Source organism: Amphibalanus amphitrite, unplaced genomic scaffold (assembly GCF_019059575.1).
Source record: "Amphibalanus amphitrite isolate SeventyFive unplaced genomic scaffold, NRLGWU_Aamphi_draft 000226F_arrow, whole genome shotgun sequence".
Lineage (NCBI taxonomy): Eukaryota > Metazoa > Arthropoda > Thecostraca > Balanomorpha > Balanidae > Amphibalanus > Amphibalanus amphitrite.
Window position 1 is genome coordinate 101183 of NW_024881721.1, and position 27129 is coordinate 128311.

The 27129-nt window shown below is 50.4% G+C and overlaps 1 protein-coding gene across 1 annotated transcript; it reads left to right on the top strand.

Annotated features, from left to right (window-relative positions):
* The first annotated feature begins 72 nt into the window (after positions 1-72).
* On the top strand, positions 73-9220 carry LOC122385666 (muscarinic acetylcholine receptor M2-like). The gene is made up of 5 exons (XM_043374102.1): positions 73-676; positions 7231-7426; positions 7866-7997; positions 8212-8364; positions 8562-9220. Exons 1-5 carry the CDS (start codon positions 330-332, stop codon positions 8736-8738), a joined length of 1005 nt encoding a protein of 334 aa, XP_043230037.1. The 5' UTR covers positions 73-329; the 3' UTR covers positions 8739-9220.
* The last annotated feature ends 17909 nt before the right edge of the window (positions 9221-27129 follow it).

A 27129-nucleotide genomic window follows, 5' to 3' on the forward strand; every position in this document is an offset into this window, starting at 1 on the left:
GTCGGCCCCCGGGACTCGTCCGGAGATGGGCGCCAGTTCGTGTTTGTTCGGAGACTCGTCTGGGTGGCCCGCTGGTCTGTCCAAGGACTCGAACTCCCCGTCCTGAGACCAGTGGTGGTTCGGTGGCAGACGGGACTCCTGCTGCCGGTCCAACCTGGATCGCGCTTGTGCTAGGTGCTGCGCCTCATCAGCACCGTCCCTTTCCATATCCTCCGCTGTCCTTTCGAAAATCCTTCTCAATCGACTCAGACCACACCAGCGGGGTGTTGTCCTACTACACAAGCGAGCAGCGGTCTCACCACACAGACTACGAGCAGAGTCGCCGAGAGATGAACAACACAACGGACGCCGAGCCGCTGGGCGCCGGCGGCATCGCCTGGTCCACCTCCAAGGTGATGCTGTTCGTCTTCCAGCTGCTCATCATGTTGGAGACCATCTTCGGCAACCTGCTGGTGGTGATGTCGGTCAAGGTGGAGAAGAAGCTGCAGACGCCCTTCAACTACTACATCGTCAACCTGGCCATCACCGACATGAACGTGGGCATGTCGGTGATGTCACTGTTCGCCATCTACAACCTGTTCGGCTACTTCCCGTTCAACAACTTCATCTGCGGCTACTGGGTGTGGAGCGACTACACCATGACCTTCGAGTCGGTGTTCACCCTGATGACTATTAGGTGAGCGCTTGAACGCTAGCGGAGCAAATCAAAGCCAATTAACAATCTAGATGTACTTACCCTCACCCATAAGGCTAAAGGCGGATAGCGCCGAAGTATTGCATTGCTTTAAATTGATTTTTAGCGAGGTCGTCGACCTCCATCTTATCATTACTTCGTTCACCATCGCCATCATATGAACCTTCGTCGGACCTTTCGGTGTTCCCTCGCCGGCCGAGGGGGGGGAGGGTGCCGCCTCCCCCCCCCCCATAGGGTTTTTCACGATAGCTCCGAACACGCTGGCGATAGAAAGCCGAAACTTGGCATACCTGACCTTTGATTCAAGCCGGATCTTTTGACACCAACCGCATTTAGGGTCAGGTCAGATCACTGACCTATGACATCATAAGAGAACCTCTGCACGGTCTTCAGATGTCGCAACTTCGCAACGCCCTCACTGCCAGAGGAGCTTTCACAGGGAAATGAAACTTGCAGGATCTAATATCCATTGCGAGTCTCACAACTTGTATATCTCGGATTTTTCCTTAAGGTCATATGAGGTCAGGTCATTTTCGTGACCTCACCTTTATAAGTCGATGGGGAAAAATGAAAACTGCTATTTTGGCGCCGCGAACGATCTCCAACTATGTCAAGGACACAGAATCGTGATTTGATGAGCTTCTTGCAAGGTTACATGCGTCACTTTTGCAATGTTGGCCTTGCGTGACGTCATCTATGGCGTCGTTAGGGTCATATTAGTTTTTCGTCAATAACTCCCGATCAAATTGAGCTAGCGAGTCGAGAAGGCCACCAATGGACTCAGGAAGACCTGCCGAATCGAATGATAAGCGACATGACCTACTTAGACCAATTTCGTGACCTGGGGGTGCTGACATATGACCGTGACCTGAGGTCAACGCCCTAAGTTGACCTCACCCAAACAAAAAGTTTATCATTTGACGCGCCTGAGCGAGGCGAACACGATGCTGTCAAAATCGCGGCTCTGCGGCCGTTTTTTGCGAAGTTATTCACCAAAACCGGAACCGTACCTTCACCGGTTGACCTAGGACCTTAAAATCGGATTTCAATCTCTTTGTCTCGTAACGGCGCACACGCTCGTTTTTTTTTTCGTGACGCGCTAGCTCCAACAGAGGCGAAACGGCGAGGGGGTCGTACCCCCCCCCCCCCCCCCCCCCCGCCTCGGCCGGCGCGTATGCAGAAAACCAATAGGTCCGGCGAGGGTTAACCTTCGCCGGCCGAGGGGGAACCGCACCCCCACACCCCCAAAGGTTTTTTCGCGATAGCTCCGAACACGCCGGCGTTAGAGAGCTGAATCTCGGTATATCTGACTTTTGATTCAAGCCGGATCTTGTCACACCTTCCACACCTTCCATGTATATAAGATCTCTATGACACCTTCACCAACCTTATTTTCAGGTCAGGTCACTGACTCATGACGTCATAAGTGAACCTCTGCACGGTTCTAAAATGTGGCAACTTCGCAATGTCCTCAGTGCCAGAGAAGCACAGGGAGATGGGACTTAACCCTCGCATGTGTGCGGCGTTCGCCAGCTTCTAATGTGTGTGTGTGTTGGGGGGGGGGGGTCGGGTCGGTTGGACCCCCCCCCCCTTGCCGTTTAGCCCCTGTTCGAGCTAGAGCTTCGCGGAAAAAAACGAGCGTGTTGCCCGTCATGAGAGGAAGCCGATGATACCCAATGTTAAGGTCCTAGGTCATTGGTTGACCTTCCAGGTCATGTCAATGACCCAAAGTCGGGAAAATCGGGACCTATTAGAAAGTCGTAAAGTGTGGGTGCTAAGGGGTTTTTCGGGGTGCTGATCACGAATATCGTGTTAGTTTTGATCACAGATGATGTCTTTAAGCATTTAGACCAGGTCGGGTCAGGTCAGGTCAACCAGTAGGTGTCGTGACGGGTACCTATTCGTAGTACGTGTCAACCATAGGTGGAGAATTGTGACCAGCTGGGGGTGCTCGGGCGCAGCAAATCCGCCGCCGCCTATCGGTGACCTTGACCCGCGCCGCCCGGCCGCGGCTCCAAAGCCAAGCCGGCGTGGAATTGGAAGAGCTCGAGCACCCCCAGTCCAGCACAATTCTCCACCCGTGGTGTCAACCGCCTCTGACAGCTACGTAACATGATACGAAGGCACCAAAACTACTTCGTAAATGTTCAAATGGTTGCTAAATTCAAATTCAGCTCCAAAAACTAGCCTAGAGACATGTAAAACTCGAAAAAGTGAACCGAGGTCACCCGAGGTCACCAAAGGTCAATGACCTGACCTGACCATCAGGTGACCTTGACACCCACTCTAATGCATGGGAGCAACATCAAATCACATGTTTGAACGTTTGAAACTACGAAAAGCTTGCAAACGCGCAGCTAATGCGAGCCGACATACGCGGAATCGCGATTCCGGCCAAACATGGTCTCGGAAAAGAGGTCACAGGCAGGGGCGGATCCAGGAAAACTCCAAGGGGAGGGTCATGAATCGAAGTGGTGCCCCTACCTATACCCAAAATTAAAAACTCAACGGATTTCGTCCACTTAATTTTGGTGGTGCCCCCATTTTCAGTTTTTTTTTTTTTTTAGTCAGTATCTTAACTCTTACCCACAACCACATTTACCAATTGTAAGCAAGTATATATGAATGTGTTATGTGTATATATGTTGTGGACGCTGAGTAGTGAGTACTTACCAGGAACGTTATCAGGTAAGCGAATCGTTGTCAGTCCGACGAACTTGACCCTGGCGTCTAAAGGGTCTGTCCTTGACACTTCAGGCTTGTCAGGGGCACCAAAGTCCTTCCAGGGACACCACAAACCTGTCAGGGGCACCTACGGCCTTGTAGGGGCGCCACAGGCCCGCCAGGAAGCAGGGGCACCACAGGCCTGCCAGGAAGCAGGGGCACCACAGGTCTAGCAAGTATACACGACAGGCCTGTCAGGGGCACAACGGGCCTGTTGGGCCCATGAGCACCCCTAGGGGCAGGGGCACCACAGTCCTTCCAGGGGCACCGCAGGCCTGTGAGGGGCACCAGCGGCCTAGCAGGGGCACCAGTCAACACAGGCCTGCCAGGGGGGCACCACAGACCTGCCAGGGGCACCAGAGGCCTGTCAGGAGCACCACCGACCTCGCAGGGGTAACTTGGGCCTGTCAGGGGCACCACGGGCCTGTCGAGAGGCACTTCAGGCTTTTCAGGGGCACCATAGTCCTCTCCGGGCGCAGGGGTAGCAGGGGCACCAGAGGCCTGCCAGGGGCACTACAGGCCTAGCAAGGGCACCACTGTTCTATCAGGGGCACCACGAGCCTGTCATAGCCAGGCATCTCAGGCTTGTCAAGGCCCAGGGGCACCACAGGTCTGTGAGGGGCACCAGCGACCTAGCAGGGGCACCAGTCAACACAGGTCTGCCAGGGGCGCCACAGACCTGCCAGGGGCACCACAGACCTGCCAGGGGCACCAGAGGCCTGCCAGGGGCACCACAGGCCTAACAAGGGCACCACGGGCCTGTCAGGGGCACCTCAGGCTTGTCAGGGCCCAGGGACACCACAGTCCTTCCAAGGGCACCGCAAGCCTGTCAGGGGCACCAGAGGCCTGCCAGGGGCACCACAGTCCTTCCAGGGGCATTACAAGCCTATCAGGGGCACCAGAGGCCTAGCAAGGGCACCACAGGCCTGCCATGGACACCACAGGCCTGCCAGGGGCACCATCGGCCTTGCAGGGGCGCCTCAGGCCTGTCAGGGGCACCACGTGCCTGCCGGGGACACTTCAGGCTTGTCAGGGGCGTTACAGTCCTGTCAGGGCCCAGGGGCACCAGGCCCGTGGTGTCCCTGCTAGGCCTGTGGTGCCCCTGGCGGTCCTGTGGTGCCCCTGTCAGGACTGTGATACCCCTGATAGGCCGGTGGTGCCCCTGACAGGTCTTTGGGCCCCCGGGCCTCAAGGGGGGGGCATGACCCATGTGACCCCCCCTTGGATCCGCCCCTGGTCACAGGTCAAAGGTCATTTGGGTCAGGGTCATGAAATTTTCAGGGTAGGTGTAATATTGGTCAATGCGAGGGTACTGAAAGTTTCGTCGCGATAGGCCGCTTTTTACGCGAGTTATTTGCGAAAAACCATGGGGGGTCCATCCAACCCCCCCCCCCTACTAAGGGACCTGGTAGAGTTCGCACAACTTTTATTTATCGAAATTTATCCAAAGGTCACATGAGATCAGTCATTCAGGTCACGTGACCTCACCATTGAGAGTCGAAAGGGAAATACGGAAAGGACATGCTTTCTTGGCGCCGGAAATGATCTAAACTCCAAACCTACCTCAAGTACATGGAATAGAATCGTGCTTTCATGCACTCCTCGCAGTGTCCAAAGCTTCACTTTTGCATCGTTGACTTTGTGTGACGTCATTTATGACCTAAGGTCATAGCAGTTTTTCGTCAGTAACCCTCGATCAATTTGAGCTAGCGAGTTGGGAAAGTCACCAGCGGACTCGGGAAGACCTGCCCAATCGAATGATATGCCTACATTATGGACCTCCTTCGACCAACTTCATGACCTGAGCGGCGCTGACCTGACCTTGACCAGAGGTCAACGCCTTTACACTCGCCGGCCGAGGGGGGTGGGTGGGTGCCGCCCCCCCCCCCCTAGGGTTTTTTCGCGATAACTCCGAACACGCCGGCGATGTAGAGAGCTGAAACTTGGCATACCTGACATTTGCTTCAAAGCGAATCTTTTGACCGTTCAACAGCATTTTCGGGTCGGGTCAGGTCCCTGACCAATGCATTGGTCAAACTGCCAGAGGAGCTTTCACAGGAATATGAAAATTTCAGGAGCTAGTATCCATTGAGTCTCACAACTTGTATATCTCGGATTTTCCTAAAGGTCATATGGGGTCAGGCCATTTTTGTGACCTCACCATTATAAGTCAATGGGGAAAAATGGAAACTGTTTTTCTGGCGCCGGGAACGATCTCGAACTATCTAAAGCACACAGAATCGTGATTTCGCGCACTCCTTGCAAGGTTCGATGAGTCACTTTTGCAATGTTGACCCTACGTGACGTCATTTATGACGTCATTAGGGTCATATTAGTTTTTTTTTGTCAATAATCCCGATCAAATTGAGCTAGCGAGTCGAGAAAGCCACCAATGGCAATGGACTCAGGAAGACCTGCCAAATCGAATGGTATGCGACATGACCTCCTTCGATCAATCTCGTGACCTGGGGGCGCTGACCTGACCGTGACCCGAGGTCAACACCCTAAGTTCACCTCACCCAAACAAAAAGTATATCATACGACGCGCCTGAGCGAGGCGAACACGATGCTGCCAAAATCGCGGTTCTGCGGCCGTTTTTTGCGAAGTTATTCACCAAAAACGGAACCGTACCTTGGGCCACTTGACCTGCATCTCAGCGGTCACCGGTTGACCTATGACCTTAAAATCGAGTACCAATCTAACGTCATGTGCGCCGTTACGGCGCACACGCTCGTTTTTTTTTCGCGACGCGCTAGCTCCACCAGGAGCGAAACGGCGAGGGGGGCTATACCCCCCCTCGGCCGGCGCGTATGTAGAAAACCAATAGGTCCGGCCCTCGCCGACCGAGAGGAGCGGGTGCCCCCCCCCCCCCCCATAGAGGAACTTTCAAAGGGAGATGAAACTTACATGATATGGTATCCTCCAGAGGTCTCACGACTTAATTATCTCGGATTTTTTTTAAAGGTCAGGTCACATGAGATTAGGTCGGTTACGTGACCCCATCATTTTAAGTCAATGGGGGAAAATGAAAACTGCTATTTAGCGCCGGAAACGATCTCAAACTATCTCAAGCACACGAAATCGTGATTTCTTGCACTATTTGCTAGGTCCGATGCTCCTCTTTTGCATTGCTGATCTTGCGTGACGTCATTTATGATGTCACTTGGGTCATAGGAGTTTTTTGTCAATAAATCAAACAATTTCGTCATCCTCCGATCAAATTAAGCTAGCGAGTCGGGAAAGCCACCAATGAACTCAGGAACACCTGCCGAATCGAATGATATGCAACATGACCTCCTTCGACCAGCTTCGTGACCTGGGGGACGCTGACCTGACCTTAACCCAAGGTCAACACCTCAAGTTGACCTGACCCGATCCAAAAGTACACCATTCGACGCGCCTGGGTGAAGCGAACACGATTATGCCAAAATTGCGACTCTGCGACCGTTTTGTTTTTGCGAAATTATTAATGAAAAACTGAACCCGTGCCTTGGGTGACTAGACCTGACCTCAGAGATTACCGGTTGACCTGAGACCTTAAAATCGGGTACCACTCGCTGCTTCTCGTAACAGCACACACGTCCGTTTTTTTCTGCGACGCTCTAACTCCATCAGGGGCAAAACGGCGAAGGGGTCGTACCAACCCCCCCCCCCCTCGGCCGCGCGTTTGTAGAAAACCAATAAGTCCGGCGAGGGTTAAAACATCTAAATTGTTTTCCCCAGTATCTGCGCCTGGTAAAGACACTAGCGCTCCTTTTTCAGTTCTAGTAATTGACGCTGATCATTCCCGATCACTCGGTGTTCCCGGCAGTATCGATCGCTTCTGGTCGGTGACGTGGTCCACCCACTACCGAAACACGTACAGCCCGAAAAAGTGTCTGGCGCTGCTGTGCGTCACCTGGTGTGTGGTGAATGCCATCTGGCTGCCGGCCTTCATCTACGACCGAGTGGCCAACGACTACGCTCCAGGGGACTGCTACTGGGACCCGCTGAGGAACCGATATCTGGTGAGCACGGGGCAAAGGGACCGCGGAGGAACCGAGGCTTGGTAAGGACGGAACTGGGACTCTATGAGGAGCCGCTGCGTGGTGAGAGCGGACCTGGGACCCGCCGAGTGCTGACTGCTGAGGAACCTCTAGCCTACCTGGTCAGCACGGGGCTGAGGAACCTCTAACCAGGTATAGGTAAAGGACGAAACTGGTAGTATCTGAGGAATCGCTTTCATCACTACCTAGTGAAAACCTAGATTATGCCTGAGGGACCGAGAACGGGGCCTGAGGAGCCGAGACCTGGTGAGAACGGAAGTGGGACGAATGGACTTAGGAACCGGGACCTGGTTAGCACAGGTCCTCTGAGGAACCGGTGCCTACCTCACCAAACCGCCACCTACCTGATCAGAGCAAGTATGCCCTGTATGTTGACTTGTCAACCTTTGGTGGTTTCCAGGTGATCTATGTCGGCTTCCTCGGATACTACATGCCGTTTCTGACGATGATTGGAGCATACAGTCGCATTCTGTACGTGATGAGAAAACGAGCACGGAAAATCCGAGACAGCAAAAAGGTGCAAGTCGCAACGGTAAGCAATTATCTTTGGGTGCTCTTTATCACTCCACTTTCCTCTGTTCAAAGGGTAATAGTTATTACAGGTTTACATAGCTTTGGCTGTTTAATTTTCATTGTTTAATGTTTTCTGTCTGTAACGATTTTAATTAGAACAGTACAAGACGTAATTAATGCCTTGTAGACCTATGACAGACTCTGTGTTTTTCACCAACCCTTTTTGATCGCAGGTGGATGGCGAGGTTGACGAGAAGAAGGCAGTGGTAGTGGCGGACGACAAGGAGGAGCAGCGGAGGAAACGCGAGCAGAAGGCCGTCATGACCCTGCTCTCTATTATTGGCGTGTTCGCCGTCTGCTGGGTGCCCTTCTACCTACTGTTTGTGGTAAGAGCCCCAGCTTTGGTGCTCTTTGCTTGCTGTTTGTGGTGTCTTATTTCAATGTATTGTTTGGCTTGACCCTTGCGGCGTTCCTTCACGCCTTGAATCGATGAGTTAGGCGCTAGTTCAAATTGAAAATGAAATCTTTTGTAGGTAATTTATTGAGGTTGACATTCGTGCCCACGATGTCCTCTGGTTTGCAGATCAGCGCTTGGTACCCGGACTTCTTCCCGGGCTGGTTCGTCGAGTTCTCCTACTGGATGGCCTACATCAACTCGGCCGTCAACCCCATCCTCTACGGCATCAGTAGCGCTGAGTTCCGGGCGGCCTACATCAAAATATTCTACATCATCACCTGTCGCGAACCGCCCTCTAGCTGAGCTGATAAAGCTGAGAGCTAACTTTTGCTATACGGGAAACATATCGGAGCTAATCTGAGGTCGGCCGAGGGTAAAAATGTAAAATGTCCGATGGGATGAAAATCAGAGTCATGAAACCACTGCAGCCATTGCTTGTAGAACTAAGCAATACAAACCAATAGCTGATCTGAACTCAGGTGATATTGCTGCATTGCGAGCGAATGCAAGCTAATTGATGGGCTTTGAAGCAAGTTGACTATTGAAGGAGCTCACTCAGGCTTAACAGGGAGCTGCGGTTAGCCGAACAATCTAGAAAGCATGACTGAAAGCTTCATATAGACTAAGACTGCTTAGTGTTTATAGAGACAGAGCTCACTTATATGGAAGATGCCATAGCGCTCGAGGATTATTTTAGACTACATTCAAAAAACAATAATTTATAGCATGCCTATGATCCGCTTTGGAGTGCAATGCTTAAAATATCAGGACAAATTAATTAAACTGGCTATACCGTTTACGTTGCAAAACTGTCATACACAGTCATGCCTGTTGGCAGTAGCGGCGGAACACCCTCAATTAAGGGGGGGGGGCACTGCCGAATTTTGGTCCCATTCTTTCCATGCAACGCCCATAGGGCTAATGTAAAAATGCCAAAATCTGGCACGGTGCCCCGGTGCCCTCCCCGTTCCGCCGCCTATACCTGTTGGTTTTAAATGCTGTACAAAACAGAACAATTATCAGCAATAACGGTTAACCGTTCGATTAGCAAAGACGATGGATAGTTTCAAAACGATATGACAAATATGTTTGACATAATACCATCTATTAAAAAAACACCCACATCTTGGTCACTATTCTTTTGCAAGTTTTTTTTTCTCAATGTTTTATACGCACTTTGAATGTTGTAGATGATCTTGCGGCGTTATTCCGGTATACGAGCTTTCGGCCATTGTAAGGAATCAGTGTATTTTATCCAGAACTGAGCCGGCCGGGCCGAGCTGCGGCCCTATCGACCGCCGCCGCCTCATGTAAACGGCTCGTTGGGCTGTGCTCAGCGGAAATGACGCCCCGATCAATTGAGGCTAGGTGGGCAGGCTGTTGGGCGGTGCGGGACAGCGGTGGCAAAAAAAAAACTGCCGTACTGAGAAATGGCGCAGTGGTGCTGGAAATTAGCAGAATCTAATTAGAGCTCAACACGGATCGCTTCTTCTAAGTTAGCGTAGATGGCCAATGGTTCCGGTGGTATCATGATTAATGAATTTACTGGGAAATGGAAACTACAAATAAGAAAATTTTGCAGAAATGTACCCTACATGTGGATATTAAAAAGCAACTGTTAGCCTGTACTGTCGGCTGTCGGCTGCCGTTCGATAATGGCCGTGAGCCGTGTGCATTTTTTAAGAAAAGTAAGTTCGGTCAATGAAATGCCTTGCAAAAGTCTGACTGTATCTCGCCAAGAGTGGTCTAAACAGTGTCTGCGTTGCTAGCACACGTAGGGAAACTACTTCCGTAGGGAAACAGTACAAAGCCAATAACTAGGAAGTGTGTTAGAGTGACATAGTTATTACTAATTATGTCAGGTGGCGGTTACGACCGTCACTTGGAAGCAAGGATCCAGGTAAGAACAGACTTTGTAATTTTGTGATGAACAGGCAAGCGTGAAGGAAGTGTACAGTCACAAGTCCTCAAACAGCTCGATGCATAGACGGATTCCATAGCCTGCGAGCATCTGTGCGAATGGAGACCGTTCAGTGAGAAAGGGTCTTCAGAGTATGTGGATTACGTTCACCTGCAAAATGTTTTATTGCAGCATGGCTGTACCCCGATTTCGTTTTTAAATCTTATTTCCCCATCAAAGCCTATCAATTTGTCTCAGGTGTAGTTGGGAACTTACATACTTGTGTAGGCATACCACCATATGCATTAGCACTTTAATGCGCAGTGTGCATGTTGTACGCATTTATCAAAACGTTTTATGCCTGTACTAACGTGCGATTCTAGGACGGTGTCTTTTTCCCGAGTCGTGTGTAAATAAATGCTACCTTTGGAGACTGGACGCATCCGAGTAGCAAAAAAATGTTATGCATATAGTAATGTTGAGCATTCCACCTAATGCAAATGGTGTACATATCAAATAGATAATTACACAAAACCGATTGGAGCTTTGTCTAACCGATGGTGTGTATGTCTTCACCTTGGTAATCATCAGCTGATCTGTGGATTACATAGAAGCCCATGAGAGTAATATGTGTTCACTAAAAATTGAGACAAAGTTTAGCAGGCTGTATCTTCGGTAAAAATGTACCGATTTAAACAAACAAGGCATTATTGTAATGCACATTGCATCTGCTGCAAGCCGTAGAGCGTCAACAGATTTGCCTGATACCCATAGGTCATTTTTTGGACATTTCCTTGGAAGTGTTGTCACAAGCTCTGGCACCAGTGTACCGTGATGTTGGCCAGTTGATGGTGGTAATGAGCAACCAGTTGATATTTTGTATGAAATCGAAAGACACCAACATACGTTATAGCCTTAGGCAAATGAGGCGTGGAAAATGGCTTATCGGGTCTCGTTCCAATGGGAATTTTTACATCGGCCGGGGCCCTCAAGGCGCCCCTTGGTTAGTGTGCTGGCGCGAGGTCGGACCAGAAAATCACCATCTGGTTACATAATATGTTGTTCTGCATGAACCTCTAGTGCTTGATAATACACTTGGCTCAAAAAGTATCATATTGTAAAGGACCAGTCTGGAGGAATAAAGTCGAACTGATGATATTCTCTGAAATAACACATACACCACGGCATCCAGCGTTAGCTTGCATGCTGACACTTAAATAGACGTTAGCCCTTGTATCATCGATTACATCACAACAGAACACTCCATTCTCTAGTTAATTGTCGCCCTTTAACTAAAAGCATGATTTTTCTACCTTAAATAGTCTAACATTTTTCTGCATCTTTTGTCCCTTTTTTGACCATAGCATATTTACTTCTCTGGCCTTATGTTGTTCCCAGTCGCTTCGAGAAATCATTTGCGCCGGCTGTAACTCAGCCTACTCTCAGGTGTGATATATCTTCTTCGCTTAGGCACAGTTAATACCTTACTGATCAGCAGCATTGCGCCGTGAGGTGTCAAAAAGCCCCTCCACGTGCATTTTCGGGGCCCCGACCCTTCCTCAGGTCAATATCTTCCCAATTACACCACTTCAGCTTTTCGGACTCCCACACCCTCTAGGAACTTTCGTCCCACTGTACGGTATGTAACTAATTTTGACATTTTAAGTTTTCATTAGGTATTTGTACGTGCCAAACTCTCCCATTGACGTGCTATTTTGGGAAAGCCTGCCAATGGGCTTTTGGGCGTCCTTGCTTAAAACGACCTCCAACGCCAATGTTTTCATCACATCCGTGAAATTTTATGCTCGGTATGATAAAAACGTCCCTTTTATCTCTATGCTAAGTTGTATCGTAATAGCTTGCTTCACTTTTGATATGCAGCCATTCAAAGTTTGTGTCAATTTTCAGTGAACACCCTATAGTCAGCATTTTTCCCTACGTATCTACCCTCCGTCGTCGTTGAAAAGATTGCGGACCCCAAACCGTTCAACATCACAGAACAAAAACACGTTTAGCCAAGATTGCAACATACCGCAGGAGTGGTTTTGCCCTGCATGTCCGGGATGCCTCCCATCTGCAACCAACAGCCAGCCATTACGTCTGCGGCTATATAACCAGCGGCGTCCTCTCGGCCGCAGCCGGGACAAACGGGCGGTGATGAGTGCGGACCGCCGCGCTGAGCCAACGGCTCATCTCAACTCACAGCGCTTAGTCATATTTAACCAGCCGTCGTACCGTACATGTATGTATGTACATACATACATTGACTATCTGACCACTATGTGCAAGCGCTCGTCGCTGACGAACTGACTACTTTTCGTGTCTGACCATCTGACCAATAACTTTTCGAGTGTGACCAGCTGACCAATAACCTCTCGTGTCTGACCATCTGACCACTAGCCTCTCGTGTTTGACCATCTGACCACTTGTCTTTCATATCTGACCTGACCATCTGACCACTAGCCTCTCGTGTCTGACCAGTTGACCACTGGTCCTCTGTCGTCGACCATCTGCCGGCCATTCTATCAGCCGCCCACGCCATGTTGCTTCTTCAGCGCACCTTGGCGCTCGCCCTCCGACCCGTAATTTTTCCTCGGCGCCGGCGGGCCGGCACTCAGCGCAGAGCTGCAGCTGCAGCGCCACATTAGTCAGGCCGAGCTGCGGCCGTCGGAGGTGGCGCTGCGCTGAGCGCCAGCCTTAATATCGCCGGCCGGTCTCCTTACCCGTGATAGATAGCCTCGTCGGCTGCGCCCATATTAAATCTGGTGCAGCGACGGCGGCGGCGGCGGCGCGGCGGCCGTGCCCGCGTTTGTCGGGGGATGTGACCGGCGTCCTTCGTGGATCAAAGGGCAGGGAGATGTCGCTCCGGGGATCACAGCGACGACCGCGGACGACAGAGGGATCACAGAAATGGTACTGAGATCAGAGAGCATGGCGGTGGCTTCAACAAAATGTGCTGGTTCGAACGGCTGGGCTACGGATGGCATGACCTCCGTAAAGCAGCTCCCACATTTTGATTTGCTGTAAAACTCTTAGAAATTGCAATTAATACCGGCATAGACCTCTGTATACCGGTATACAGAGGTCTATGATAGGTACCGGATATCCATCAAGCATAAAGCTACCACTGATGGCACCCGGCATTAACAATAAAATGAACGATCACGTTAGAATAAACCGATCAAAATGACCAAATTTTGATCAAAATTAAGAATGATCCCAGCTGATGCCGACGCAGTCATCCAAGAAGGAATAAAGGGTAGGTTTGTTAAACTAAAATGAATAATTACTAATTTTTTGTATAACGTGATGCCATTTTTATTAATTTGGTGCCATTTATTGCTACTAAATCGAACATTTTTCGACAGCATTGCCGCTGATTCTCTATGGTTGGATTAGTGCGTACTTGATGGCATCACGAATCTATGACCGTAGGAGCACGTAGGAGTACCAACTGACTTAAGTCGGGAAACAGTGTGACCGCGTGCGTTAGTTTGAAGAGTATTCAACAAATCCACTTAGGATGCGCTTTGCCAACAAATTGTCCTGAATGAAGCTGATTGCGTAGTGTCAACCGCACGATTGCAACGTTGAACGTACAATTAACGTCTCACATGCTCTGGAGCCGCGTAGTCAGGTCAAATGAACGCGCACTATATACGGCGCTCTCCAGCCCACCCCACTGACATATACATAAAACAATCATCATTTCACGGCACCGAATGGACGATTCGTCTCCCGTGGGGTTCATTACGTCCGTGTATCCCAGTCATGGTCACCATAGGGTGCCGTGTTAAAGCGTTAAAACATTAATACCGCGCAATTGTTTGGTTATTTAAATCGGGTGCAATCTTAGTGTCGTTTGCCGGGGCGCTGGCGCCTGGCGCTGGGAGTACGCACCTGTGTCGGGCGGACTGCGCTGCTGATGGCTGTTTGATGTTGACAGATGTGGCGGGCCCCAGGGGAACTGGGGAGGGGCTCACTGACGTGGCGATAAACAGACCCGGCGCAAGGTGCAGCGGCTGAACACGCCACAAAAGTGGGCGGGGATGGTCCGGGGAACGCAGTGATTTGCAGAAATGCTGATAAAGTCACAACAGAATTTGTCGAGCAGACACTGTCGCGGCGCAGTTCACTGGGATATCCAAAACATTCGGAAATAAAAATTACAATAATTTAGCCAGCAAGCTTACATTAAATGCACGTGTGCTCATTGTGCTCATTCAAAAACCTTAAAATTATCAGCCCGCGAATAACTACATTCGGTTTTAGCCCACCCGTCATTAACATTCAATTTCAGGCTTAGATGGTCAGCGATCCATGATTCATGAACTGAAATTCATTTTGAAACAGTCAGGGGCTGCCCTTTGCTGCTGAGCGTAAGATCTAATGAAATATTAGAGAAAAAAAAAATATTCCAAAAATATGACTGGGAAGACGTTGTAATTATAAAGCACTCGCCATGCGTGAATTGATAATTATATTGGAATGCTCTACCACCGATGTCCGATAGTCTGTTACCCATGTAGTATTTTCAGTTTGTCGTGCTGCTGTCAGGCAATTTGCGATGACCTTTTGTGATTTGTTGCATTTTGAATTCATGTTTGAGATAGGTACATGAGGGATTGTCAAGTGAAATAGACATTGTAAACCGGCATTTTAAATAATGTTTTTGATGGTGTTCATTTTCATCCAAGATTCAATAATAAAAAAACGGTTAAGATGATGAGAGTTGGGGATAAAAATGTGTTATATATCTTTTGTCTACAAAGGCAGCATTTTTACAACACCGAGATACCCCTCAAACTTAAAAGTTTCCAAAGATATAAGTACTTTTACAAACATGTCTAAGTGTTAAATCGAAAAGCTTATGATAATCCACAACATCTTATTTCAATTATTTAATGAGATAGGTACCCCTCTAAGCAATTCTTGACGTCTGAATATCCTGAGCCCGTAATACGTTCACCATCATCGGCTCTAGGATTTTATGCATGACCGCGCCAGCCTGTGGCAGCGGCCCACTCGGGAACGTGCCGTCGACCGTGCCGCCGGCTATCATGAAAATATCGCGTCAAATCTAATCAGTCATCCGGCGATTTATTGCCTGGGGCGCCGGATGACAGCTGACGGCTGGCGGCTGACAGCAGACGGCTGTCCGCTGACGATCCAATATGACGGACACCGCCTGACGGCAAGCAACATATGAGAGCTGCAGAAGGCGCGTGAGGACGGTTCTCAGAGCGTGCAATTTGAACCAGCAGTCAGCGACCCTGACATAAGCTGGCTGCCGGAGCCTGGAGGCGGTCGCGGATGGAATTGCGATCCGCGCTGGGGCGAGGTGGGGCGGGAGTGAGCCGTTCTCAGAGGGGGGCCGGGCGGACCACCGCCGCCGGCGATAGCGCCCCAGGCCGAGCGGCGGCCCGGCACGCGGCGCACGTGCGACCGGCACGTGCCGACGGCCGCGGCGCGATCGCCGCCGCCGCGGCGTCTGTCGCGCCGGCGGCCGGCCGTGATACGGCCTGTTTGCCCTGTCGCCAGCGGCCGGGGGAGCTGCGGCGCAATGCGCGTCGACGCCCGCCGGCGACGGCCCGGGTGACGACTAATTGTTCCGTTCTGGTGGCATCGGTCGTTTTCTGGGCGGCCGAGCGCGAATAAAGGGGCCTTGTTTTCCTCGGGGTTCGCCGTTGCCATAGTGATGCTCCGTGCGGTCGAAGGTCCCCCCGCCGAGCTCAAATCAAAGGAGCGAGCAAATAGACAGTTGGCTGGTTTGCCGTCTGTCTCTGTGTTTGCAGGTCTGGGGCTCGCTCAGCGTACTAAATGTAATTGCCCAGTTTCCAAGACCGGGCGAAGCCAGACAGAGCATCCAACATAACCAGCATAGTGAACATAGCATGGGTGTAGGAGCACCAAAAATATTGGTGAAGGATGTCACCTGAGCCTTCGGAGAAGGTACAGGACCTTACCACAGTGGAGGGGTGGGGGGGAAATTTCGCCAACCCCTCCTGTTTTTTTTTTTTCTCGCAAATGTCTCACGCCATTATCATCTAATTCACGTCAAATTTTCAGTATATGCCTAAAATTGAATTTTTAGGAATCCGAGCATACCTTTGGATACCTACCAAAGGTATCCAAGCATACCTTTGGAACCTAAAGGTATGCTCCACTGCTCTTTTTTCGTGACCAAAGTCTTACAAATTTCCCACGAGTAAAAACAAGCCAATTTATTTTGATATTCACGGCATTTACTGAGTTGGAGGTCAGAGGTGAGCTATGGCTAGTTTGAGCATAATTATGAATATTATGATGGTAGAAAATGACCTTATGCTCATGATACAATGAAATGATATTAACCCGCGCACCGACAGGGGGGGCGGATATCCGCCCCCCCCTGAGGTTTTTCGCTGATAGCGGGAAAACCGCGGCGCGTAGCGCCGCGAAATTTGGTATGACTATTCTCTCATCAATTTTACACATGGTGTGCAAGTTTGAACCTCCTAACTTTTAAGGTCAGGTCACCAGGTCACTTTGAATGACCCAACCTCAAGTCACTTTTTTGCAACTTTGTCACCGTGCCAGAGCTACAGTAGATGTCGGAGGCCTTTGAAAGTCGCAGGATGTTATTAGGTCATTAGTAGCTACAATTTGTATATCTCGGAATTTTGATGTCGGTGACCTAAGGTCAGGTCAATTTCGCGACCTCCCCATTATAAGTCAATGGGGGAAAAATCAACTCCCTGTTTTTACCACTAAAACGGGTCGGAATGGCCCCATATACCATACATGACTTCACATACGATCAACCTTCACTACCTTGAGGTCTGTTTTGCTGTTGGGCAGCTGTAAGGTCATGTGACGTCATCAAAGGTCACCAAAGGTTTTTTGCCAATAACTCCTTACAGGAACAAGATACAGCCGCGCGGATGGTCTCATTGTGTTCAGCTCGTCAAGACGCATCGAATGATATACATGATGACCTCGAGGTCACGTGACCTGAGGTCAACCTTTGACCTTGACCTTTCGAGGTCAACATATATATCATTCGATGCGGATCGACGAGAGGATCACGATGATGCCCTTAGTTTGCTCTTATCTTGACTACTTCGAAAGTTATTCGAGAAAAACCCTCTCCATATCTAGCGCCGCCATTTTGACTTCTTCGACCCCTGTGACGTCATCTTTGACCTGACCTGAAAATGACCTTAGTAAAAATTGTAGACCTTGTCCGTGCGTATCCGATGCCGTTTACCGCTTGTCGCTATCTTGCTTCGTTCTCGAGATCTCAGGGGGGGCGGTCATCCGCCCCCCCCCCCCCGTCGGTACTAAGTTGGCGCAGACCCCCGTCGGTGCGCGGGTTAAAATAAGTCCAAAAAGTATAATACTTTTTGGCTTGTTAATACTTAGTATAATACTTTTTGGACTTATTTTAATATCATTTCATTGTATCATGAGCATAAGGTCATTTTCTACCATCATAGCATTTACTGAGATACATTTACACGTTTACCATTTTCAATACAGTTTTCGGCTTTACCTATCATTTATTGAATGGCGTGAATTGTGAAGAAGGTGGGCATAACGCTTCATAACTGAAAGGATGGGGTAATTGGGTACCTGTTGCCGTTTTAGCCTTTTTGTTCATCCCATTCGGCATTGCTTTTCTTTTTTTAACATTAGATCGAGTATCGACCGTCGAACCCAGCCGTTCTAGCATTGGTGAAGACCCTCACCTGCATTGCTCAAGATTGGTGAAGGATCCTTCACCAATCTAAAACTTTGGTGAAAGGTATCCTTCACCGAAGAGATACGTTGCTACACCTATGGAACATAGTCATTAGTCACCATAGCGTAGTCAGCAAGTTCACAGATCCACAATAATTACTGCATTAATTGCATAAATACCTGTCATTATCTTGCCATGAAGAGAAGACTTCGCTTTTATCCTGTATTCTCACAAGTCATTTGCCCAAAATTTCCGCATGCCCCGTATTAAAAGAATAAGCCTACCTTGGTAAAATGTTTAGGTACTGAATTCATCGATGTTTTTTTTACTTTTGGTGTTTTTTGTCCTTTTTCCCCTTTACTCCCAATTTCAAGATACCAGATCAAGCTCAATGTTGAGTTTTTATGTTATTGCAAACATGGGTAACGGACTCATCAATAATAACAGGCTAGGTGGGTGCTGTTCTTTCAAATATCGGTTGAAATAATTTCATCTTCTTTGGCGAAGCAGTGCTTAATTCTACACGAAAGCAGGCTCCGTCTGGACAGGAATGCAATAAAGGCCTATAAAGTGCGCTACATCACAGCATCTCAGAAAAAAATAAATGCAGAGCAATAACCTGAATAACCAAATCCGTATTTCATTCATAAAAACATATAATACATGTTTCACCCAGCACAAACACCAGTCAACCTGCGAAACTAGGTAGTTGTAAACCACGTCCAGGGCCTCGTTTCATAAATTGGAAGTCCGTAACTTACGCCGGTTTTTGGGCTTGTATTGCAAGCGCATGTGAAGCGATTAATTTATTTCCCCTTCTCCCTTCTGTTTTTGCTTGCAAGATAAATAAATTCAACGATTCAAACTATCGTCATCGCTTCACATGCACTTGCAATACAAGACCAAAAACCGGCGTAAGTTAAGGACTCGCTTTATGAAAGGAGGCCCTGAACGCTGGAGCCGAAGACCACAGAACTTCTGGGGACCACGGGACTACGAACCACAGCAGCCCGATGAAGACCGCAAGAGGTAAAAACTTCCTATCTGGACGATGACCAACGACCATGGCTTTCGAGCTGACTGAGGCGCACCGCATACGTGATTTAACTGCGGGCCACATGAGCTCGCCATAGACCACATAAGTACTTAGTACACTAGATACACATAGACCACAGAAGCTGACTACGGAGCACACAGAGGCTGTCCCGGACCACCCCCAGACGCCACTGAGCGCCGATTAGCCGGGTCATTTTCAGCCCGAGTGACGCTCTATCGCCGCCCCTCGGTGGCGCACAGTGTCCGATCCGATCCGCTCGAATAATATTGCACGGTCTAACCGGACGCTGTGCCAGGTGCATCTCCCTGGTCCCGGGCGGAGGGGACGGACACAGCGCCGCGTTACGCCTCGGTATCGGCTCTCTCAGACACAGGGGCCGTCCCCCCGGGCACACAGAACCCCGGGGTGTTGCCGAATCGACTGCATCCACAGACTGGGCAGTGGAAATCACCGGCCGGGGTCGCACAGATGATCAGGTATTGACTTGCCGGTCGTTACGCTGAACCATGTCGAATATTATGACCAGTGCGCCCATTTACTCGGGCAGAGGGGTTTTCGCATGGCAATGGAAATTTTGTGGCCGATTTATTTTTTAGAAGATGAACAACAGGGCAGTAGCTACTGAACGCCGCCATGTCTTTAATTCGTCGGTACGTGTCTATCCTTGTGCTTATTTAGTCAAGCTCAAAAGCTAGGGGACTCGATCAACTTACAACAGACCTTCTTCAAGTTCAGTCCTCTATCGCCCAAACCTTGCAAACCGACAGTGTCTTATGGCCATCTATGTCTCTGCTCCCTTATTCTACCAATACTCGTACAGCCACGCTCCCATCTCCCTTTTCCTGCCGCCACAGTCTCACCCCTGCTGCTCCCCAGTCCGACAGTCGTCGCGGCGGCTCTTTGTCAATCGCGCCTTTGCCAGTTGAGCCGCTCCCCGATCCCGTCTTTTGTCTCATAAAACTCCAATATCCGGCGCACCGGCGGCAATGTCGGCGCGCCGCCGCCGCGGGCAGCTCCGGCAAACACGGCGCGACGCTGCGCCGCCATTGTAGCGCCGACAGACGGCCGCGCCAGGGTAAATAGCAACACGTGCCGGCCCGATGCAGCGTCCATCCCGATCGAGGTGTCATGTGTCCCCCGCGACGGCGGTGTGTCAAATGGTGCCCGTGACAGAGGTGTGTTAAATGTCCTCTTCGGATGCCCTTGTGCCACGTGTAGTGGCGATGTAGGTATCAACGGGCGTCTTGGTTGCATGCAAAATGAAATGTTGTTTTATTTATCGTCTAATGAGATCCACTGGAATTTGTTATACAAGCAAAGTGAAAATAAAGCGCAAAAGGAAGAAATTAGTTGTCACATTACAATTCAAAAAGCCTCCTAGAGATCATCGTGCAGGTTGTTACGAACGAACACATCCAAGTCAGACAGCCGTTGTGTTACCCCGTTGGCCAGTCCACTGATTTTATCCCCGATGAAAGAGCATCTCTCTCGAGTGACGATCGCCGATCGGCCGTTCGAATCTGAATGTCTGAGTGTGTGTGAGCGGCTGCATCAGTGACCGGCGACGGGTATCAGCCGACATCTAATCCGACCGAACACGTGTACTCGGCCGCGTTAATAGCGGCACGACGGAGCGCTCAAATGGAGCTGTCCATTGTGATTCAGATGGCTCGCGCTGGGGTGCCACAATCGCGCTATGTTAATGGCCTGCGACGTCCAGCGATAAAATCGGATGTAAAACTGGCTCGTCAGCACGCTGCAGCCGGCCACCGCGTGGCGGCGCGACCGGAGGTCTGCAGCCCGGCTCAGCCGCCCGGCGAGTACGAGGGATATGCAACATGCGTCCTACTTGTGCTGAACGCTCTGCTTTGGTAATTTAACCCTCGCATGTGTAGGGGGGGTCGGATGGACCCCCCATGGTTTTTCGCGAATAACTCGCGTAAAAAGCGGCCGATCGCGACGAAACTTTCAGTACCCTCGCATTGATCAATTTTACACCTACCCTGAACATTTCATGACCCTGACCCAAATGACCTTTGACCTGTGACCTCTTTTCCGAGACCATGTTTGGCCGGAATCGCGATTTCGCGTATGTCGGCTCGCACTAGCCGCGCGTTTGCAAGCTTTTCGTGGTTTCAAACCTTCAAACATGTGATTTGATGTTACTCCCGTGGGTGTCAAGGTCACCTGAAGGTCAGGTCAGGTCATTGACCTTTGGTGACCTCGGGTGACCTCGGTTCACTTTTTCGAGTTTTACATGTTTCTAGGCTAGTTTTTGGAGCTGAATTCGAATTTAGCAGCCATTTGAACATTTACGAAGTAGTTTTGGTGCCTTCTTAACATGTTACGAAGCTGTCAGAGGCGATTGACACGTATTACGAATACCCGTCACAACCCCTACCGGTTGACCTGACCTGACCTGACCCGACCTGGTCTAAATGCTTCAAGACATCATCTGTGATCAAAACTAACACGATATTCGTGATCAGCACCCCGAAAAACCCCTTAGCAGCCACACTTTACGACTTTCTAACAGGTCCCGATTTTCCCGACTTTGGGTCATTGACCTGACCTGAAAGGTCAACCAATGACCTAGGACCTTAAAATTGGGTATCATCGGCTTCCTCTCGTCACAGGCAACACGCTCGTTTTTTCCGCGAAGCTCTAGCTCGATCAGGGGCCAAACGGCAAGGGGGGGGTCCAACCGAACCCCCCCCCCCCCCCCCGCCCTACACATTAGAAGCTGGCAAACGCCGCACACATGCGAGGGTTAAAGTCATCCTTTATTGAGCTCGAATTCTCCTCTACCTCATCATGCCAGGAATCGCTGGCCCCTAGGATTCATGGATGAAGCAAAAATATTTGAATTTGGCTCGCAGTTAAAAACTGCTCATGGAACAACGGTTTGGTATGCAATGAATGGGAATTTATATATTTGTCAGAAATGTTGCTGACTGAATGCTCCCATCGAAGTTGACAACTTGAACGTATTGGCTGATGATCTGTTGACTAAACTGGACTGGCAGATAAAACAAGCAACGACGAAGCACGACCTCGGCGGTGAATAAAAATGGGCAATGTATTGACACCCAGTGTTCATTTATACATTTCAATTCCGAATGAAGTTTTAATGAGAATTCATGTCGGCCATAACATAAATCATTCAATAAAAAGAGGCTTCACTACATAGATAAACTTCAAATAAGATGCAAAGTTAACGTTTGGTGCTGCAGTATCATTTATCAAAAAGCAATCGTATCGTCGATTATACGGGTAAACTCATGGCTCATGGCTGACCTTAGCTATACACAGTAGGTACAGGTCTCGCAGTTTTTAGCGGTAGGTTTTGCCCTTATGAATTTTTACGAGCGAGCGAGCGCAGCGAGCGAAGTGAGTCTTTTCAATATAACGGAAAAATCTCAGTATGAGCGGCCCGGCCCGGCCCGGCCCGGTGTAACGCTTTTGAGAGGCTTATATCTCAGCAACCGCTGGACCGATTGGCATGCGGTCTTTTTTGTTGGGTAGCCCCATCCCTTCTACCCCGTAATTGACTACTTTTGATACATCTCAGTGACCGTGGTGGCACGTGCCACGTGAAAAGTCAAGGGTGTTCAAGCTGTTTTGCAAAAGTAGTGATTTTGAGAGGCTCATATCTCAGCAGGCGCTTGGGCAATTGACTTGCGGTAATTTTTATAGGGTAGCAGCATCCCTTCTACCCAAAATAGGATACTCTCGATGTATGTGGGTCACCCCCAGTGCACGTGCAAAATACAACAATAAGAGGTGCCAAATTTGTTCCCATTTCAGTAACTCGGTAATTACTGGGGCGATTTCGCTGAAACTTGGCATACAGGTAGGCACCCACCAGGCAATGCATTCCCATGTGTTGCGGTTAGGGTGCTACTGCACATGCGCACGTGCAGGGGGCGTTTCCAGATCTCGAGAACGGCTGGGCCGATTGCGCTCAAATTTGGTACACGGTTGGGGACCAGTTAGTAGGGTGCCGTGCAAAAGTCATTTTGGACCTCGTTGGCACGTGCGCACGTGCAGAATGCCGCTTCCAGATCTCAGGAACGGCTGGGCCGATTGCGTTCAAATTTGGCACACCGCTAGCGACCGGTTAGAAGGGTGCTTTGCACAAGCCCGTTGGAAGCACCCTCTCGCCCTTCCGCACGTGCAGGGCTCACTATCTCGCTCGCTCGTTCTTCGCCCAAAAGGCGTTTTATAGTAAATTTCCAGGTAGGTATATCTCTTTCGTCTTAAGCTTTTAAGAGTTGAAGATGCGATCAATTTATTCGTACACATGCGATCCTCTAAAATGGATTGATCGTATATCGATAAGTTTCTGAGATATAGCCAAAATGTAAAAAGGCAAAACCTACCGCTTAAACCTGCGAGAGCCGTACCTATGCGCAAATTTCACCAAAAGGTTGGAACTCGTTGATATTCAACCAGTGGCGCAGCCAGGGGGGGTCAGAGGGTCAGCTGACCCCCCCGAAATTTCTGTCGGGGGCCCGCTCGAGAAAGAGAGAGAGAGAGAGAGAGAGAGAGAGAGAGAGAGAGAGAGAGAGAGAGAGAGAGAGAGAGAGAGAGAGAGAGGAGAGAGAGAGAGAGAGAGAGAGAGAGAGAGAGAGAGAGAGAGAGAGAGAGAGAGAGAGAGAGAGAGAGAGAGAGAGAGAGAGAGAGAGAGAGAAAGAGAGAAGAGAGAGGTCGTAATCTAATTGGACGAGCCCGCTTCTAGAAATGCCTACTGGGACACCACGGGTGAGGGGTCGGCCCGGGGCTCCAGGTGGATGGGGCCCGGGCCCCCGGGAGAACGGGCCCGGGCCCCCGATGGATGGGGTCCGGGGCCCCCGGTGGATGGGTCCGGGTCCCGGGGAGAACGGGCCCCGAGCCCCGGGTGGACGGGGCCTGAACCCCCGGGAGAACGGGCCCGGGCCCCCGGATGGATGGGGCCCGGGGCCCCCGGTGGATGGGCCCGGGCCCCCGGGAGAACGGGCCCGGGCCCCCAGGAGAACGGGGCCGGGCCCCCTGGGTGGATGGGGCCCGGGCCCCGGGAGAACAAGCCCCGAGCCCTGGGTGGACGGGGCCCGGATCCCCGGGTGGATGGCACCCGGGCCTTTGGGAGAACGGGCCCTGGCCCCCTGGGTGGATGGGGCCCGGGCCCTTGGGAGAACGGGCCCTGACCCCCTGGGTGGATGGGGTCCGGGCCCCTGGGTGGACGGGGTCCGGGCCCCGGGTGGATGGGGCTCGGCACCCCTGGTGGACGGGCCCCGGAGCCCCGGGTGGATGGGGCCCGGAGCCCAGGTGGATGGGGCCCGGAGCCCAGGTGGACGTGGCCCGGGCCCCCGTGTGGATAGGGCTCGGGCCCCCGTGTGGATAGGGCCCGGGCCCTCGGGTGAATGGGGCCCCCTAGGGTGACCCGCTTGCTCCGCAGTCCGCAACGCGAATAAGGGGTATTTTCGATCGGTGGGCGTTTGGTTGGTCTTGTGTCCGTGGGTTATGTAGGTATCCATTTCGGTCGATTGCCTTTTGACGGCTAAGTATTTTGGTTTGGGAAAAAATATCCATCGCATCGAGGTACAGTACAGATACAGTACAGTACAATATATTTTGGTAACCAAGGACAAGAAACATCGGAGAAAATGATAGAGGTGGTCGTGTCTAGTGATAACTGATAACCATGCGTTCTACTATAGAACATGCTAAGTATATTTTATAGCATAGGTTGACGTAGGCTACCTATTGGAAAATGGAGGCCATCGATGAATTGCTATGTAGAGGTTTGAAACGTTTATATTTGTAAGAATATTGTTGCTCTTCATGCAAAAGCGATGAATGGATCTTGGACAAAATTGAATGCTCTTTTCAACTATGCCATTTTCAATTGTCAAACGTACCAGTTTATGCAGCAAAACCCGTGTAATTAAGTAGATAAGTCATGAACAAATGCCATTTTCTTCAGCGATTTGTTCCACCTTGTTTTTGATCAATTAGCTTTTCATAATTTTTCCATGAGAGGCGGTAGGTACGTTTCTCTTGACCTGACCTTCAGGTAACATTGACATCCACCCTTATGCATGGGAGCAACATCAAATCACATGTTTGAACGCTTGAAACCACGAAAGGACTGCAAACGCGCCGCTAATGCGAGCCGGCATACGCCGAACCGCGATTCTGGCCAAACATGGTCCCGGAAAGTCGGCCAGGTTTGGCCTACTTTCCGACCTTTAGGTCGGAATTTGACCTTGAATTGACCTTTAGGTCATTTGGGCCAGGGTGATGAAATTTCTAGGGTAGGTGTAAAATTGATCAACGCGAGGGTACTGAAAGACGTCGCGAACAGCCGCTTTTTACGCGAGTTATTTGCGAAAAAAAACTTTAGGGGGGATTGCATCAGGCATCAGCCCCTTCCCCCCTGTGCCGCGAGGGTTAAAAATTCTTGTGAGCGAATTCACGTAATGAAGAAGAGTAAAGGCACAATTTACTACAGCAGCCAATAGATGACATAGAACAGGCACATGGGACTAGTTAAATATTGTCCGACGGAAGCAGGCAACAGTTCCGATTGCATATATGCTATGCATATTGCGGAAGAGGCACATTTCGGCCTCGAAAGATACGAATTTTTACGTCATAGAACATATTTTTGTCGTGGTCAATTTGCGCAAAAATTGAACACCGGGTGATTACCGAGCTATTGTTCTATCCAAATGTTCTGATTCAAACTCGCTCAGGGTTATCGTGCAGGTAAAGGGGGCCCGCTCAGCAGAATATGTATGAAATATGGAGAGATTCTGAAAAATGGGTGGGGGCCCCGCACACTAGGGGGCCCGCTTTGGAGGCGATGACCCCCCCGAAATGAAATCCTGGCTGCACCACTGTATTCAACGGTTGCAAGTTACCTTCGAAAGTTCATTCTTGTCACTGTTTTGGATATCTGAAGAGTTGGAAGTTTCTGGAATTTTAGGAATTCTGTTTAAAGTGACCAGGATAGCTAATCTTCCTGTGCCTACAGTTGCTGCAGTCCTTACTATAAGGCTAAAGCATGATGCAATGCTTGGCCCATGGCCCTAATCCACCCTACAATAGAGTAAGGCATGCCATTGAGAGTCACTGACCCCAGTAGGTGGGCGTGACGCGCACAATGAAACTGAAACCCCAATGAACCCGTCCACGGGCGCGCGCCGTCAATGGGCTGTGGCGGCCGCCGGTCCGCCGCCAGTCCGCCCCCGCATGAATACAGAGCGCGCTGCCGCCGGTCACCGGGCGACACCGGCGCCCGCCCCGCCACCATTTACAAACCCATATTAGTGTTATTGGGGTATTGTCGGCATTAGTTGGAAATCTTCCCAGCACGCGGCGCGTCCGCGCAGCACGTGCACACGCAATAAAATTTCAATATGGCTGCGCGGCGCCGCCCCCCACCGGGAGACGTGTAAACTGACGGCACGTGTCGGATCAAAGAGGCTTGGCCCGCGCGCCGCCGCCGCCGGCCGGCCGGGCACGGTCGATCCGAGCGGGCCGCTCTGGAGCCGGGAGAGGCGTGCGCCGGAGCGGGGAGCGCAGATATTGCCGCCGCCAGCGGAGGGAGAGCTGGAGGACGGACAAGAGGATTGGAGGAGAGGGAGGACTGAGGGAGGATAGGAGAAATGGGAAGAGGATGGGATGAGGAGGGGATGGTGGGTAGATGCTGAGGAATAGGCATAACAACTTTCTACAGTGGTTCGAAGTTTTTGTGAAGGTTCCTGTTCGATGCATAAGCAATACAAGCGTAATGCAAAAACTGAAAAGCTATTCCGGTGTTGCATTTATGATACCTATGTCAAAAAAATCAACAATATAGCATGCTAGTTGCTACTCGTAATGACGTAAAACTAATCGGGACTTCATGCTTGAACTTTGTGACTAAATATCCTTGAATGCAAAAAAAAATACTTTCCTTGCCTTTCCCTTTACTAAGCGCATTGTCGGCAAGACAATGCAAGATCTGTAAGATTTCGTCTCCTTTTTG